Raw genomic sequence first — 19,647 nt, 5'->3', positions numbered from 1 at the left:
TTATGTTAAGAAGTAATCCTTATTTTTATTGTACACAGACAGATAATCTGATTTTACTTACTTTTAGGCTTTTTGCCCATTTGTAAAAATGTTTTTTTTTTTTATCCAATGCCACCAGGTTGCCTTTTCGACATTTCTGGTCTTCTCTCCTGGCCGTGGCTTAGTTGTAACCCACTTCTGAGGTTGGGGTGCCTGGAAGGCGGAGTTACATTGCCCCGATGATGTGATAGGATGATTATGATAATGTGGTGCCAGGAGAGGTCTTAAATCTAAACTTAACCTAAATTCCAGACCATGGACGAACACAGGAATAATCCCCTTTAAGGAAAAATTCCTGTGCTCTACCGGGAATCGAACCCGGGACCTCATGAACTATAGCCAGAAGCTCTGACCACTAGACCATGAGGCTGGTCATTTGTAAAAATGTAAAAAATATTGACAAAAAACCTTGCATTATTAAGAGGGATTCGGCATTGTATGCTTAGTGGCTCGGCAATAAGTTTCGAGGGTATTAAATAAATTATTTTCACACGCCTAGACTTGAACGGTGCAGTACCGCATGCACTGGCCGAGAGCTGAAGATAAGCGAGCATTGGACGCCATTTTACTCCTGTGTTTATGAAAACTTGTGATAAAGCTAGCCCACCTATGTGCTACTAGACGAAACATCACGTGTTTGTCTCGGCTAAATCCCGCCTCACAGTCAGCTGGTTACTTCATGCACGTACTATTTATTTTCTTTATTTGATATTTTCAATACTTTCTTATCAATGGTGCATCAATAAAAAATATGTGTTCATTTGTACTTTCATTTGTACTAACCATATATTTTAAAAATATTTTTTCGTGGGCAAAGGCGTCTTAATGAAGAAAAATCTAAATTTCTCCATTTCCATAAAAAGTAAGAAAAACTCACTTTGCAGTCTTCCTTGATGTGCTTGACGAACACGGCTTGCACCTTCTCCAAGTACTCCAGCAGCTCCCCAGAGTTGATGTCAATGAGGTCCTGCAAGCTGAACGAGTCCACATTCTCTACGAAGTGCTGGCGTTCTTGCAGTTGCCATAGCAACCGACTCTCAATGGCATCTCTGCATGACACGAAGTACTTCTTCATCACAAGGATATCTTCCCGGATTTTCTGGAATACAGATATAGCAAGTGTGAGTTCCTCCACGGGGATTTTTTCAACCTTCTACCAAACGTGAAGCTGTCAGCATTTTGTTCAGATATAGATTCTTCAGTGCTTCGAAGTTACTGAAGGTTATAACAACATTGTCCAAGACCTGCAACATCACTTCTCATCTGTAGAACACTATTTGCCCTAAGATGTACAACAGAACTCCAAAAACATTCTATTTTCAGCACAGCAATTCATAATAATAATAATAATGATAATAATGATAATAATGATAATAATAATGATAATAATAATAATAATAATAATAATAACAATAAACAGACTTACTTACTTACTGGCTTTTAAGGAACCCGGAGGTTCATTGCCGCCCTCACATAAGCCCGCCATTGGTCCCTATCCTGAGCAAGATTAATCCAGTCCCTACCATCATATCCCACCTCCCTCAAATCCATTTTAATATTATCTTCCCATCTACGTCTCGGCCTCCCCAAAGGTCTTTTTCCCTCCGGCCTCCCAACTAAAACTTTATATGCATTTCTGGATTCGTCCATACGTGCTACATGCCCTGCCCATCTCAAACGTCTGGATTTAATGTTCCTAATTATGTCAGGTGAAGAATACAATGCATGCAGTTCTGTGTTGTGTAACTTTCTCCATTCTCCTGTAACTTCACCCCTCTTAGCCCCAAATATTTTCCTAAGCACCTTATTCTCAAACACCCTTAACAATAAACAGAACATATTATTATTATTATTATTATTATTATTATTATTATTATTATCCGTCACAATGGAACTCCAGTGGCTAGAGTACTGGATTCATAATCTTGTGGATCCAGGTTCGATCCCCCAATTTGTGCCTTGTGTTGTGCAGGTCTGCTGTCCACATAAAACTGGGATTTTCTCTAGGAGCTCTGGTTCCCCTGTGGCATCTCAAATCTCCATCATCTCATCTCACTGCGGGTGTAGCGTAGACCAGGCTCCTATGGTGCATCCTGGGCAATGGCCAGCAAATTACTGGTCTACACAACTGGGTTCAATATGAGTGAATGAGTAACAGTTAAGTAGGCCTACCTGCCATTAGGCGAAAAAAAAAAAAAGGTGGGTCAAAAGTCGCTTTCCCCAATATTCATTGTTAGGTTTCATACTTGTATACATAATATACAGACGTCATAACTTGAATAAACGTGATGGGTTGACAACCATGTTTGTGCGTCAACTGTTTTTCCAATGTCATGTCTTATTATTATTGTTGTTTTGTTTTACTATGTTGAGTTGCGACTGTATGCAATAACTACTAGTTTCTTGCAATGAATCGCAAATTAACCACAGAACAACGTGTTTTTGTGCTACAACGTTGCTGGAAGCACCGTAAGAACGCATTGTGTATCAAGTGTGACAGCCACATCGAGACTCGATCACACGTCCCGCAAGAGGGCAGGTCGCGCGGGAGTCGACACGGGCTCCACGGAGCACTGGGGGGCGTTGCGTGGCATGGAGAGGAGAGTAGAGGAGGCGACACGCTGTTCCGCAGCAGAGAGGGGGAAGTAATGCGCCTGCGACTGAGGGGAGAAATCCAGACAATTCGAGAGGCGCCATCTTCTCGGCATCTGCAGAAATTTCCAGCATCGTACTTTCCCGAAACTATGGTTTAGTTATAAATACGAGACGCAAGTGAGCTGAGTAGTTGCTAGCCAGTCAGTCTTGTGTAGCAGTGGAGCCAGCTTCGAGACCGGAGTTCGACTTGTGTCCGCAGCTGTGTGAGTGCAGTGGACCGCAGTTGGGGGACCTGAGTTCGAAGTTCAGTGGACTGTCTCTGAAGGTCTGGCGTTCGAGATACTGTGAACTCGAGTGACTAAGCTAGAAGAACTAGCCAAGGCAAACGAACTGTGAACTGAGAACTGACAGTTCTGTGTTGTAAATAGTGCTTTGTGAACATTAGTTACGATTAGCAGTACATTGTTGTTCTCAATAATCCAAGTAAATTGTCATTGTCGTCTGTGGAGTGCAATAACGAATACTGTGTTGCTGTGTGGAGTGGAAATCTCATTGTTGACGGGAGTGTTTATATTCAATTGTAAAAAGTGATTATTGTTGTTTTGAATAAAAGTTACATTCTTGTTTTGTATTAAAAAGTTACAAAATAAACCTCAATTTTGAACAAAATCTGTAAATGTAATTGAATGTAAGGATGTGTTTGGGAAAAGTGACTTTTAACCCATCCTGTATGTGTGTATATGTGTGTGTATATATATATATATATATATATATATATATATATTACCTACAGGCCCGGTTTCTTCAACCTTTGTTAAAATGCACCTAACATAGCATTAATTAACTGTAAATTAAAAGTATGAATTGTTGTTAAAAATATTGCGTTTCTTCAACTTTACATTTCACATTTTAACATTCTGTTTGTTAACTCTCTGTTAGGGCCAGAGATTCTACAGTTTAACCATAACCTATAACCAAGTATAGGCTCGCTTCTGTTTTCTGAACTCTGACAATTGCGATTCTCGCTTGTTTCCGTTGTTTGATTCAGAGAGGATAGAAGTCTTTCTATTCTCTCAGGTTTGATTTCTGCTTCTTTCCTCGTCTGTATCACAATAGCGTGGAGCAGCGTATTGGTATTGCTGTTATGAAATGGAAAACACTGTAACAAAAAGAAATCGTGGGACTAATTTCTGTTCGTTCGAAAGAAACCTTCTGCTGGAAATTATTTCGCAGTATAAACCAATTAATGAGAATAAACAAACAAACGGATCTACGTTGAAAGCGAAAAGTGAGGCTTGGCAGAAAATAGCCTATACCTTTGTATGAACTTCTGGTCTGTCAAATCACAGAAATCATCCCCTCTGTTTATGTATTCATGGATATCATTTTCTAAGTAATCCAGATATATAAGTTCAGCATCTAACGCACCAGCCATATTGGATACTTCTATGCTAACAGAGAGTTAAATGATTTAACTGCATGAAATTGGGAAGTTAAATTAACATAGGTTTTAACAGCTTGTTAGTACTAACAGTAGTTGAAGAAATGCTTCAACTGTTAAGTTTACAGTTAAAATGGAATAACACATTGTTATAATTTAACAAAGGTTGAAGAAACCGAGCCACAATGTTTAAAATTTTTAACATCTCAATGCGGTGAGTGCATTTGCTTCCTCTGTCTGAAAATTCCTTTGAATCAGAACGTTTTTCTGCATTTCTAGACATGTACAATTGTTGTAAATCAGACCATAGCAATTTGGACCAGGCAGTGATGGTACTGCGGTCACTAACTGCAAGAAATCGTAACGCGACTTGTCACAAAGTGAGAGAAAATCTCTTGACGTATAGCTGTAGTTGAACCGCGATTACATCCAAACTACGTGACAAATCTAACTTTTGATATAACCACCTGTGCATTACTTAACTCCGTGCTTGTGGAGCTGAAGTGCTACCTTGACTAGACTGAGCTCCTCGACGAAGCCGAAGAGTCGTGGGTTCAACTGCTGCAGCTTGAGCACGGGGCGCTTCTCCATGATGCGCAGCAGTTGCTTGGATGCCCGGCACACACGTCGCTCCTCGAAGTCCCAGTTGTGCACCACCCTCGCCGGGATCACGGCTGTGGAGTTCCAGTGACAGCTGGGGCAGTAGTACCGGCCGTCGTAGTCACACAGCCGTGGCTCCACCCAACTGTTCTCTGTTGGTTCACAACGTCCAGCATGGTTAAATTACATCATCCCCATTATCACCGTGAACTTGGCCTGTTGACGTGTTGCAATTGCAAATACAGAGTCTTCACAAAAAGCCGCAACACTTTCAAATGGTTGTATTTCAGCTGTTATATTAGACACATTGGTTTTGATACTAAAATATCCCTGAGAGCTGGGAATTTGGTGTTATGTAAAAAGATTTTCAATAGGAGACCCTGCAGCTGCTGCCACCATATTGAATCATTGATGAAAACTATCCGCTATTTCTTCGAGATTTCATCACGAATTCCCTGTACAGCAGCTTACCTTTCAACTCCTCAATTATGAGAGGCTTATTCTAGTACACTGAAATCCACACAAATGAAAATCACAAGGTTTTAAGTCCGGTGAACAGAGAGGCCAAGTCCATCCAAGAGCACGAAATCATTCTGATACCGATTAGAGGTTACTCCACCATGGAAATGCTCATCCAGTAAATCAAGGACTGCTGTGTGACATCTTGCACTATCTTACTGAAAGTATGTGTCTTGCACCATCTTATTGAAAGTATGTCTCATCCATGTTTTTCCCATCCCTTGAAGAGTTGGAACAAAATCTTACTGCAGAATCTGTAGATAAAGTTCAGTGTTAACTGTGGCATCGAAGATTCCGACAGAAGACATGACACACCACACAAGATACTTCTCAGGATGCTGATTTCGTGTGGGTTCTCAGTCATATACTCCATTCTGTTTAAATTTTTTTGTACCATTTAATGGATATGGTGCTAGGTGGCAGCCCCTGTTGCACTCCAAAGATCCCAGCCTTCAAGAGTTCCACAATATAATAATTGTTATCGATAAATGTAATGTAGTTGTATAAACATAGTCATTTAAAAGTGTTGAGTCTTTTTGTGAAGACCCTGTAGTTTCCTATTATTATTGGGTAGGAATAATTATAAATAAGATCAAATGTCTTGCATCACTAAAATGATAAATCATTAAACCACGAAATTAAAAGTGTTCAAAACTTATAGAGAACATAATATAATAAGACTGGATTCAAAATTAAATTACCAGATGGAAATGTATCAAAACAGGTTAAAGTTAGAGGGGTTAAGACAAGGATGTAACCTGAGCTCTTATTTATTTAATATTTACATTAATGAAATATAACCCGAATCACGTAATGTGAAGTGGGTAGGCATTGGATACATACATACTTTAATGAAATATTACAACATAAGCTGCTATTTGTGAGGAACTGGTTTTGCAACAACAAGGTTTTTTAAGTAGATAAAATAGCATGTAGGGATAGATAAGCACAGAGATAGGTTAGAATGAGAGATTATATGAGTGTCCTGCAGACAAAAAGAGTACCCTATGCATGTATCATTATCTTGTCCAGAAAATGATAGGATAAGAAAATACTTTCTGAAGAGTCAATTCTAAAACTCAATTTAAGACTAGCATATAGGATATTGTGTAGATTGCTAAAGGAAACAAACTTCAAATTACGAAAATGTTTATACAGTAGAACCTCTATTATCCGTGGTAATGAAGGGGTTGGACTGAACGGTTAATCGAAAAAATCGGATAATCCGCACCATAAAATATTTTCGTAAATTAATTTCCTCCGTGGTTTTGTGTTTAACATGCTAGGTAGTGAATCAGTATTTCTATAATTTAAGTCTGTTGTCAACGACAAGTTTTTAAGGGCAAGGGAATTCCTTGTAATGGCTGTCAGTGGAAAGATAGGAATAGTACAGATCTCGTGTTGTAGATTTATGTTTCTCTTTCCCCAAACCACTCAATTATTTGCATTTTTTTCGGTACTTAGCACAACCTCGTTTTGTTTAGGCACTCATGGAATATACTTTATATGCAGTACAAGCTATACAGTACGGCGACTCGAACAGTAGATCATACTGTGTTAGTGTCAAGGCTTGTAATAACACTCTAGAAAAAAAATACTGGTACTAATATAATCTGTAGTAGTATGTACTTCATAATTATGTTTCTATAGCAAAAAACAAAGGAGGGAGGAAGGGGAGAGGGACAGTCGGATAATCCGACAATCGGTTAATAGGGTGACGGATAATCGGGGTTTTACTGTATATTGTAAAGAAAAAACGAGAAGAGAAAGCTAAATCATAACAAGCATATTCATGATGATAAGAACTGCTTATATAAGGTGAGTGTGTGGTCTAATGCTTGGGATTTAACAATGAAGTCACCGATATCTTCCTTACTGCTTCCCAAGTCTCAAAGTGATTCGCGATTTTTCATGTGTTCCATGTCCATATCCTCTTCCGTTATGCACGACAGGAATTTAGGAGAAGTCAATAAGCAGATTTGATAACGGTGTTTACTAAGGCAATCGTGACCAGCAACCACTTTTTCATCTTGAATTTTGGTGTTTTTTAAATTTTCTTTTACTTGGTTATTTAGCGTCAATGGAATTGGTGATAGTGAGATGATATTTGGCGAAATGAGGCAGAGGATTCGCCATAGATTACCTGACATTTGCCTTACGGTTGGAGAAACCCTCGGAAAACCCAACCAGGTAATCACCCAAGCGGGAATAGAACCCGTGCCATCGGCAGGCAAGTGCCTTAGCCAACAGAGCTAAGCCGGTGGCTATGTTGGTGTTCCACTACTGAATTGTTGTGACGGTTAGAATTGACCCTCCTTTATATAATTCTTTTAATAGATTCATATGGAAATGTATAGTTTATTTGTATGTTGATTTCAGTTCCTTTCTGAGCCAACACATCAGCTTTCTCAGCCCACAGTCGGCCGAGATTCATTGGAAAACTATATTCTTATTTAAATTTTGAATGTGTTTTACCATGCAATGAATTTCTTTAATTTTTTTCTATTTTAGGGAATGTCAGGGTAAGTGAAGAGAAATGACTAGAAGCATTTGAAATGTGGATATGGAAAGAATGGAACGTGTGAAATGGACAGAGTAAGAAATGAAGTTGTGTTGGAAAGAGTGGGTTAAGAAAGAATGATGCTGAAACTGACTAGGAAGACAAAAAAGAATTGGCGGTTCACTGGCTGAAAGAAACTGCCTACTGAAGGATGTACTGGAAGGAATGGTGAACGGGAGAAGAGTTCGGGGCAGAAGAAGATATCAGATGATAGACAACATTAAGATATATGGATCATATGAGGAGACTAAGAGGAAGGCAGAAAATAAGAAAGACTGGAGAATGCTGGTTTTGCAGTAAAAGACCTCTTTTTGGGTAGAATACTATGTACATATATTGTCGGACCATCGGATCTGTGCCCCCATAAGATATGCGAACTGAACACTAATTCCTTCTCAGCCTCGGTAATTCATTTCTCTCCCTGCATTCCTATCTCTGTCTTTTCTATCTCTCTCCCTTTCTCTCCCCCATTGTTCACAATTTTTAGCCTTCTTGCCGGACAGTGTACAATATTTGCACTTGCAGTCCAGTGTTGTCAATTCAACATGAACACTGTAGGACGGAGTGGCAAAATAAATATTATTAAGCAAGTACGTAATATCATTTTGCGATGAAGAGAAACAAACAGGTCAATATCTGTTTCCTATAAATAAGGCAACGAAAATAGCAGCTGCGATCACAGGTGAGGCTTATTTTATTTCAATTGATTACGTATTAAAATTACTTACTTAACTAATACTGAGAATACAATATAGGCAGGTCAGAGTGCCTAATAAAGAAAATCAGGAGAGAGGGAGTCTGTGCAGGAGATGAAAAGCTAGAATCACCAGGGAAGAAAAGACCAAGGGAACCTTTAATTCTTGTAGATGATATAAACCGATGTATATTTTAAGACGAAAGACACAAGAATTTTATACCGTTCAGAAAGAAGGTTCAACATTGAAGAAATTACTCAAGGTTGGAGAGAAACGCTATGGAAAATGATTCGAGACATGGGATTTAAGTTTAAAAAATGTAGAAATACAAGATGTATTTTGATTGAAAGAAATTATATTGTAGCAATTATTATCATTAGCATGGAGGACCAGTTATTTATGACACTGTTCGACGGAAGTTTGGCAACATCCCTACTCGGCAAGGTTCCTGGCCTGCTGTTTAACGTGGTGAGAGGAAAGCGGGTGGAATGGAGTGAGTACAGGCGTTAACTTTTTCAAGAATGACGACAGCGCTGAAGGGGCACAGATCCGATGGTCCGACAATATATGTGTATGTATGTATATGTGTGTGTGTGTATATATATATATATATATATATATCCATCTGTTATTTAAAGCAAATCCATTATCTTTGCATCTTTTCACGTGCGTTTCAGAATAGGTTATGGCACACTCGAAATAGAACGAATTTCAGTAACTCCATTAGTAATAGCTTGTGTATCTGTGCTCTAGGTCTCTGAGCATGCGTAATGTCTGGTATCTGGGACTCACAATATTCAAGCAGCCCATTTTCTGGTACTGTACATTTCTCCTGGATCACTAGCATATGCACAATCTCAAGCACGCTATCTGCTAGCTGTTTAGAGAAGAAAGGTCCTGAAATAAATTCTGGACAATTATTAAATTTCAAGAAGCAAAAAGATCTAGCCACTTCAGAAACATAGACTCAATTTACCTCAAATACTTCCATTTCTGGAGACCACAGGGAATCGTCTTCCTCTTCTGGTTAACTTTAAGTGTCTACCTAACATTCAACATGCGCATTGTTGCAGCTACACTGCTGATGTGAGGGCAGCTCGCAGTCTTGTTTATTGCACAAGCAGGTCTAACAAGAAGAGGAATATTAAAATTGGTGGATAAGTTAATAAAAGAGATTCTGTGACCGACCACGAAAGAAGACGAAGACGTCATGGGCTGCCAGGAACTTTACATCTAAATGCTTGTCTTGTTCTGCACTTGATGTACGTCTTCAAGATGAATATCCGACAATGCAGTGAATATCTCATCATTGCACAAGACAACACTGTTCTACTGTAATGAAATCTCACTTACAGCTGACTGCAGACGGGAAGAGCACCACATTTTCATGGAGGGGAATGCCAGTGATCGCAAAGGACTCGGGCCACCGACCAGTTGAGAAAGATTCAGGACTTTTAAACTGCACGCTCTGTATGGGCTATTCCATCTCAAATCGACCGAAATATAGAGAAAATTGACCTTACAATTTTTAAATACAATGAAACTTTTTCTGTCCGTAGAAAACTATGATACAATGTTTTGTGCAAAGTTTGAAACATCAGAACTTCATAGCGTTTAAATTAAAAATACTTAAATTTATCGTAGTTTCATAAAATTAGCGACTTTAAACTGTTGTGGCTCCGAAACCCTTTCACCCAATGATCAAAATCATGGTTTATTTTGATGCTGAGAAATTAAAGTTTATATTGACATGTAAACAGTTTTTCTTACTTTTTATGGAAATGAAGAAATATTCATTTTTCTTCATTAAGACGCCTTTGCCCACGAAAAAATATTTTTAAAATATATGGTTAGATTCCGCATTGAAAGTACATGTAAACACATATTTTTTACTGGTGCACCTTTGATAAAGTATTGAAAAATCAAATAAAGAAAATACATAGTACGCGCGTGAAGTAACCAGCTGACTGTTAGACGGGAGCTAGCCAAGACAAGCAAGGCCAGGAGACAAACACGTGATGTTTCGTCTAGTAGTGCATAGCTGGGCTAGCTTTATCACAAGTTTTCATAAACACAGGAGTAAAATGACGCCCAACGCTCGCTTATCTTCAGCTCTCGGCCAGTGCTTGCGGTACTGTGCCATTCAAGTCTAGGCGTGTGAAAATAATTTATTTAATACCCTCGAAACTTATTGCCGTACCACTAAGCAAACAATGCCGAATCCCTCTTAATAATGCAAGGTTTTTCTCAATATTTTTTACATTTTTACAAATGCCAAAAAGCCTAAAAGTAAGTAAAATCAGATTATCGTCTCTCTGTGTACAATAAAAATAAGGATTACTTCTTAACATAACCTACCAAATGTCAGCTTCAAAATGAGCTCTCGTTCAATGTTCTGCAGTAAATGGTTCCAGAGTTCTGAGCGCTGAAAGAGGCTTGTTTTTATAAAATACGCTAAATTTGTCGCTTAATAGTACGAAAACCGTTTGACTTTCGATACTATATTTTTGAAAATGCATTGTACTCAGCACCTTGTATAAATAAGGAAATAAATTAGAGTATTAAAAAAATGCGAGGTTTTTTACTGATCGATTTCATATGGAATAGCCCGTATAATAAATATAATATACACAGCAGGATTTATAGCAACTGACCTATCAGGGCAGAAGGTGAGGCAGATAACGAAAATTTAGAATCATGATCTCAGGAATGGATAAAATAACATTTAAACAACTTATGCAGACTACTCACAAAAAGAAGTATTTCTTGTATGCAAGGCAGATTATTTAGTTTCCTTACAAACTGCTGTCCATCGAAACTGCCAAAATAAATGGTACAATCACGCTGAATGTAACGCAGAGCGGATAGGAATGGAATCCATGACGCCCCAGAAAATGTGACAATAGCAATTTATATAGTTACCCTTCCATCTTGGAATGGATAAAAAAATCCTTGAGAGAGGAGAAGTACTGACGTCTTAAATGAAGATGAAAACGTGGGCGCAGAGATATTTATGTAATTTTGTAAAGTGAGGCAACCATCCATATCTCGAACAAGGAAACACATTAATTGTATTTCCAGCCATTGTTTGAGGAAGTCAGCAGCATTGGTGTGTGAAAAAATGCCCATGACATTTCTTTTGTGGATGTTCTGTCAAGGTTCAAGTACTGTACCTCACTGCAACATTCCTTACAAACCAGAACTGGAGTGAGAGACTAGTCGCCTCTCCAAGACTTGTACCGGCTCCACCCACGACCGTATCAACCACATGCGGTTACGACCGACTTACTTTCAAGGTGTGTTAATTAATTTGATTGTTTTATGGTGAAATGGAAGCGTGGACAACCAGAGAACATACTTACAATGAAACAAAATATGTACACTTAACATCACACCAGTTCGAGAGTAATCAGTCGCTTTTTAACACTTCAACCTGATTCAGATGGGAAAGCTCACAGGATTACAATTATTGAAATGTATTACCTTGAAGCCACTTTTGTAATCTTACGAAGAAAGTTTTATGATTTTACTAGTGTTTCAGTTATAATATTCCTTGAATTTACGTTACTTTTGTGGAACTAGAGACACATGGCCAGCTAATTATCACCTTGATGCTGTTTGAATTACAAAATAAAAAAAGAGGAAGAGAAAAACTACGTTAAGCATGTCTATTCAACACTTTGTTAAAAGAATTCCATGGACAGAATCCACAGTTTACAGCATCAAACTTAAAATAACTTGGGAATTTGAAGAGCTTTTGCCTATGAGAAAAGGATACTACAAAGACAATACTGGTACCTACCCAGAACAAAAAAAAAGCGTTATCTGGAAATTAGTGATAGCTTCAAATACTTATTCAATATTTCCAAAAAGTATCAGCTACTACGATGACTTGAGTCTTACATGAGGTCCTGTCGGCATTATTTTAATTTCCACTTTTACGAGCAATTTTTACATCAACATGTAAAAACTTTGCCAAGTTCCATCACAAGCTTCTTTTTGTTTTTATTAAGGTAATCCTGTGTTCTCATACCGTGGATATTTGAACATTGCAGGGTGGCACACGAAATGTCATACCATTTATTTTACACATAACACGTATTGATTTGTATTAAAGCTTTACAAAATTATACAGAATTAATAATTAGGATTTGGGATTTTATCTCTAATGCAGAACATGTTCCACATGACCGCTGTTTTGCCTCACAACCTCTTGCAAACGAACCCTTACATTCGTCACTACTTTTCGACACAAGTCTTCAGATAGCGCACAGCACAACTCCACTAGAAGGACTCTGAGCTGCACCACATTTTCTGGTCTCCTTTGGTACACTTTCTCTTTTAGGAATCCCCATAAAAAGAAATTGCACGGATTAATGTCCGGGCTATGAGGCGGCCACATTTTGCCGCACCCAGTCGATGTGACATCACACAAAGATCAAACATCTCGTGCAGGTAATCCAGAACGGTGTTTGTGGATGGCTCCATCCTGCATCAACCACTGTGTTTCCATAGTGAGACCTTTTGCCATGAGATGGGGGATAAAACAGCTTTCCAACATGGTTTTGTATCGAACTTGGTTGACAGTTTCATCGAAGAAAATTGGACCGATGATTCCGTGGCTCGAAATTACGGCCCATACAGAAACTTTTACCGCAAACATTTCTTTTTCATGCAGTATGCGAGGAGGTTCCCTCGCCCAGAATCGAACGTTTTGTTTATTCACAACACAGAACAACTTTCACCTTGTGCTCAACAGTCAATCGCCCATTGTCCGCCATTTCACAAATTGATGTTTGTGCTCGTAGCTATGGTTACATCCGAACTGTGATGCTACCTATCGGATTTTCCATGAATTTCGGCATCCACTAGTGCAATTAGAAACATCGAAACAACAATATTAAAATTTTTATGTGATAATTAAATGGTATGACATTTCGTGTGCCACCCTGTATAATTGGATCATTATCAGCACTTATTATTTACGAATAAGACTAGACTGCAGCTCTCTGCCTGCAAGTTATTTCAAGTTGGTGCAGTCAAGTTAACCAGAAAATGCCTACATCAGTCGATAGCTGAACAACTTATATCCCACTTTAACCTGACTGTCTCAGATCTATTTAAATAAGGAAAGTCGACTAGCTTCAACATATGATTCCTGTAAACTGTCCCCTCCTGAATCAAGCTTTAGAAAGTTGTGATCACTGCCAAAAATGAAGTTCTGTTCACTTAATTCACACTCTAAAGATCTTGGACTTTGATTTCAACACTGTGGTCACAGGCATTATGTTCATTCACATTTCTAACAAGATATACAGCATGCAGAGTGGACGAGACACTGAACATACAGACTTGCAGGTTACAAATATATTCCCAGTTTCCACACGATCACATCAGCAAGTGCAACTGAGAACCAATAACATCCTGAGGACGCCGTTTCAAGGAACAGGGACGACGCCGGAGTTCTCTGGTTGTCCTGTGTTTAGATGATAACCACAGCCTCGCATTAATGCCTATCAGTAACACTGCGATGGTGACTTGTCACTTCACAAGGGCTTTCTCTGCTTCGTCATCAGTTGTACCTAACAACTGCAACTGAATGGCTGCCTTTTCAAGATGAACAAAGAGAATTATACAGCAAACAGCTGACCAAGGGTTACCAAGGAAAATTTGGTTATGATTCAACAAAAAAATGTAGGACAGAGAAATGAGAAAAGTATCCAGAATGCATGTACACTCATGGAAAGATAAGTTGGCCGTCTAATTTCTCCAGAATCAAAGTTCAACTGTACAGTTGTGGTCATATATTCGTATGAATTTTTAATCTGTATGTACTAGATGAGACTTTAACTTTGATGATAGGACTTATGCTATATCAGTCCGTCACTAACAACAATAATAATATACACTTAAATAATAATGTAATCAAATAAAGACAATAAATTACTTTGAAGTGACAATGCCAATTTTACTTTAACTAGCTAATCACACAATATGCTTCTGTGGATATTAAAAGTTAGTGTATCCCTTTCCCAACTTCCCTTCCTATAAAACTACAAGAATTTGCTGATAACAGAAGTCACGTGTATTCATATTGAATGGACACCCAATTGCTACATAATTTCCCAAAAATATTTTCAAGACCAAACTGGTACAATTCTGAGCAAGTTAATACATGTTCAAATTGCAATGCTGTTGTAGTAATAATAATAATAATAATAATAATAATAATAATAATACTAATGATCATAATAATAATCATCATCATCATCATCATCATCCTTGCATGTATTGGGCCTAGTGGCCCGTTACGGTCTCTTGCCAACTCTTGAACGGTCTGCCCAAGGATCTCTTGCCCACAGGATGGTAATTTAAAATTTGGCGTGGAATTCTAGAATGAGGCATTCTGATGACATATGATCTCCAGTTTTAAGTAGTAGTAGTAGGGTTTCAGAAGGGCGCGTCAGCTACTATGGCTATTTGCGCCCTTCTCTAAAATTCTTAATGTAACAAATACATAAATAATATAATAATCAGAGTGCTAAAAGAACTAAAAAGCGTTGTCACGATTCCAGTTTTAATAATAATAATAATAATAATAATAATAATAATAATAATAATAATAATAATAATAAAACAGTCATGGTTGGGGACAGAACACAAAACATTTTCTTGGCAGGCTAATGTACTACCATTCAGGTATCAAGGAGATATGGAATGACGTTGGTTATCTCTGATATCTAATTCTCTATCAACAAACATTTACACATATAAATGTAACTTCTCAACATTCTAAATACTGATTATGATGCATATTCTTGTAGTTCACAAGATCAGAATTAGTTTTAATTGCATTATTGTGCCTTATACGCACGTTGAATTTATGCCAACAACTGTACCATTTCGGTTGTCTTAGTTACAAAAAAAATACAGCTGGCCACTTTATGTTTCCATGGCTGTACCATGTAAAGCATTATCATGTAGTGGTTTCTGCCCTGGGTACAGCAGCAGTTAATTAAGGGTATTAGTGTAATTAATAATAGATTAACTTCAGTTAGCCAGTCAACTGCAATGGACAACTATGGGAATGATCCCTCCTCCAACATGAGACGAATTAAACACTTTGCGGCAAGAAAAGCAGTTTTAAGAAAGCCCTTCTGAATGTTAAGTCACTTACTACTGACAAACATGTAAAGTGCCTGAATATAAGACAAAATCTTTCACTGTAAACGCTGCCTGCTACAGTTACAGTACACAGCACTGCTAGACAGACTTCTATAATTCCCCACCACACAAACCAAGGACGTAACATCATGATTCTTAATATTAAAAAAGCACGTGCGCGCACACACACAAAGTAATGACAAATTACCGGTAGGTTTACTTTAATTAATCAGTGTTGCTGCATCTTAGTGATCAGGTCAGCTTCTCTTCAACTACTTTGGCTTTGATTACGTAAGCCCATTAAATAGCAGCACGAGCGAACTACTTTGAGCATGTTTCGTTATTTTGGGAACTCTGCCTGCCTGCATTTGAAGAATGTTATACTTTTATTCCATTTCTTTGTACATTTATCAATTATTGCAGTGTTAATTTCATGCTACATATTTTAATGGCACATGTTTAGACTCCCCACTACACCAGTTTTTAAACATTTTTAACGATTGTTTTAACCTGAATTTTCAAGTGTTCATCATGTGTTATTGTATTCTCCTTTAATATGACCTGAAGATGCCATGATTATGGCGAAAACGTTTGTCAAAAACTTTTATGTACCATTTCATGTAATTTTGTAATGGTTTAACATGTGTACTACTGATAAGTAATTTGACTGTAATAAACACACACACACATTTGATAATTAATCAGGTTATTTCAAACTATTATTATTAATTGTAATTATCGTGTGTAATTAAGTTACCACTGCCACTGCGTATCTGCCCACTTCACGTGAAGAAAAAACACGCACGCACACATAATAATTGTAACGGTAATGGTAAGATAAAATTATATACTTAAATATAAAATTAATTGACGAACTAGTGGACTTACTTGTGTTAAATATGAAATATCTGTCCGGCTTACAGCTGTTTCAGTGCTTCACGCACCATCATCAGAGCCTACTAGATCGCGGCGTCATCTCGAACTTCTCTGCCTGTTAGGAGGGTGTGTTTTATTGTTGGAAGATGTTGAATTGTGGAGTTGAATAGTGTGTGTGTACTGAAATTGATCTGTGTGTTGAGGATTTGATCGGGGTGTGTTTTAGTGTGTCTGTATATTTCATATTGTTCTAGTGTGTTGAGTTTTTGGTTCTTGGGTTGTATGTGTACGATTTCCATGTCTGTATTTATGTTATTGTATGTATGGTTTGCATTGGTTATGTGATCAGCGTATGTAGATGTATTGTGTCCTCTGATTATTGCTTTAATGTGTTCTTTGTAGCGTGTTTGGAATGATCTGCCTGTCTGTCCTATGTAGAACTTGTCGCAACTATTACATTTGAGTTTGTATACACCTGTGTGGTCGTATTTATTTGTTTGTGTTTTTTGTGTGTTGAGATGTCTTTGTAGTGTGTTTTCTGTTTTGTATGTTATGTTGTATTTCTGTTTCCTGAATGAAGATGCGATCTTATGTGTGCTTTTGTTTTCATATGTTAGTGTGATGTATTTCTTGTGTTCTTGTGTTTGTGTGTTTTTGTGTTTGTTAAGTATTTGTTTTGTCTTCCTTATGATATTGTCTATTATATTTGGATTGTATCCGTTAAATATAAAGTTGAAAATCGTTCATAAATCAGCAACTATGAGCAGAATGCAATATTTCGAGTCTTAAATATTCTTCAGGGACCAGACATAATAGATAGAAAGCAAAGCATAGAGATCCTAGGTTATGGAGATGGCTCAGGCCAAAGATATCACACTTAGGAAATGTGAAATTAAATCTTATAGTAAAATTGGGAACTGGTACAAAGTTACACTGACCGGTACTAAGTTACTCAAATGACTGTATTATTATTGACACACTCTTAACACTGAATAACTTTATGATATCTTTACTGTATTAACTTCTGCAATTTACCTGGCTGGCACCTTAGAACAATATGACATTTATAAACACATAAAAACACACCCACATTACATCCTGAACACTCAACTGAACTTCAAATATACTGTACATCCTTTTCGACACAATCATGAACACGCCTGAACACAACAAGAAACCAGAAGTCAGCGTGGGATCTTCACTGCGCTTCAGACAATGGAGGACACCACTTCGAAACTAGACAGTCAGGAAAATTGCAAAAGTTGGCACAGTAAACATATCATAAAGTTATTCAGGGACTGTATTATGTATTGCTGCACTTCCGTCAACTTGAAATACAGTGCAGGGAGATGAAACAACAAACTTACAAGTCAGCTGGATGCTCACAACATGAAATAAAATTCATCCTGAACCTGGTGTTGGAATGCTTTCCTGTCTTATATTCAGGCTGCTATGTACACTGATCTAAATCTACTTGTAATGCAGCACCATATCCAAGGAAGCAAGATGCATGTACCAGTTAAAATTGTCTATGCTGTACCTGATGTGAATGGTCGTCCGAAACATGTCAATCCTTTTGGGAAAGCTAAGGAGAAAGATGAGGCATTTTAATGTCTTTGCTATAACAAGTAAAACATCTTACAAGTGTAAAACTAGTGTTACTTCTATGAACCAGCAGGCTGAAGTTAACTCTTTGTTTCTGAGAATATGAAATATTTGAATTAAAGTCTGTAAAAGAGCTTCGCGAACTGTCGCGCCTCCTTAACAAAGTGCTGATGGGGCACATTTACTTCTTTCTGTACTGTGATACCTGAGGACATTTAAATATAAACAATGAAAAAATGAAATAATTTCTTAAAATGAGGCATTAACTAATATTTCTTAACACAATATCCATTAAGCTAATACAGTGTGTCCGCAAACTCACTCCACAGCGAGGAGACGGCGATGTATATGCTAGGGGCTGCAGTTATGTTGGAAGGTGGGATTCACTCCACTCGAAGGTCAACACTGTACACGTGTGAATGATTTTGCTGCCAACTTAAAACTCTCTGCTAGGAGATCAAGCATCTCTCCTCGCTACGGAGTGAGTTTGCGGACACATTGTATATATAATGCAACAATTACAAAGTCTACATCAAGTTCCAGGCAGAATCAGGAATGACCATCTTCATTTCTGTAACAGTATCCTCTGGTACAACAGCACACATTCCATAATGATGGCTCTACAGCTATGATGCGGATAAACACTGTCAATGATCGTCATCCATTGACTATCTACTTTGTACTGGTTTTTGCAAGACAAAAACAATTCTGACAATCTCTTCATTTGTAATTTTCAAGGAAACTTCTCTGCATGGAAGATCTAATACTTTTTACTGCAGCATTTAGAAATAATTTTCTGCATTAGCTAGGTTATGCTCAACAAACATCAGTCAACAGTGATACTGACTGAAGCCAGCATTCATCATTGCAAAAGTAGGAGCTGTAAAAGCAATCACCGGCGATGTTTATCTGAGGCTTTACTACCTGCATAGGGCAGAGAATATCACCGTGCATATCATGTGAAGACTTCGTGGGCCAGAAGAAGATACTTTGGACATGTCAGTCACCAACCACAGTGTTCAAGACACTGATTTCATTTAACTCAATCTACACAGATGGGAAAACAACACCCATTCGAAAATCCTGTCAAATGGACCTCAATTTTCGTGATTTGAATGTCCATATAGTGTTTAAGATAAGGATCTCTAATTGCAAGCAGAGTGGACAAGGTGTCAGACTGACAAGCATGAGCTGACAGTTGGAGCCTGCCTGTCACCAGTCAGTTTTTATTTATTTTTTAATCATTTCTATTCTCATTCTTTTTTACTTCAAATATTTTTGTGGGTGCTTTCTATTCTTAAGTAGAGTCCATCAGTTGGTTCTGACGAATTTCAGCATGCTGTACTAAAGTGGCTATAAGGTTTAGAGATATCAAAGTAACACAGGAAATGGTTTGAACAATGCAGTTCATTAGCATACTGTTATTTTTTTAGATTATACTGTAGACTCTCCTTGTACACATGGGTCAGCTCTCGAAACTGATCAAGGTTTTGGGGCTGTGTAAACCTGTTGGAAATGTGTCCAGCACCCAGGGATGTCTTGTTTGAATTGAA

The 19,647-nt window shown here is 37.8% G+C and overlaps 1 protein-coding gene across 2 annotated transcripts in view; it reads right to left on the bottom strand.

Moving 5' to 3' along the window:
* DEF8 (differentially expressed in FDCP 8 homolog) overlaps positions 1 to 19,647 on the bottom strand; it is a 37,425-nt gene that overhangs the window by 8,839 nt on the left and 8,939 nt on the right. Inside the window, exons 4-6 of one of the 2 annotated variants that reach the window (XM_069844826.1) lie at positions 18,030 to 18,074; positions 4,586 to 4,827; positions 917 to 1,138 (exon numbers count right to left, since the gene is read on the bottom strand). In XM_069844826.1, coding sequence (XP_069700927.1) covers positions 917 to 1,138; positions 4,586 to 4,827; positions 18,030 to 18,074 — 509 coding nt within the window. The remainder of the gene's footprint in view (positions 1 to 916; positions 1,139 to 4,585; positions 4,828 to 18,029; positions 18,075 to 19,647) is intronic. The other variant, XM_069844827.1, reaches the window with a different exon arrangement.

Source organism: Periplaneta americana, chromosome 14, assembly GCF_040183065.1.
Source record: "Periplaneta americana isolate PAMFEO1 chromosome 14, P.americana_PAMFEO1_priV1, whole genome shotgun sequence".
Taxonomy (NCBI): domain Eukaryota; kingdom Metazoa; phylum Arthropoda; class Insecta; order Blattodea; family Blattidae; genus Periplaneta; species Periplaneta americana.
Note: the sequence above shows the minus strand (reverse complement) of the source record. Positions and strands in the feature narration are given on the sequence as shown.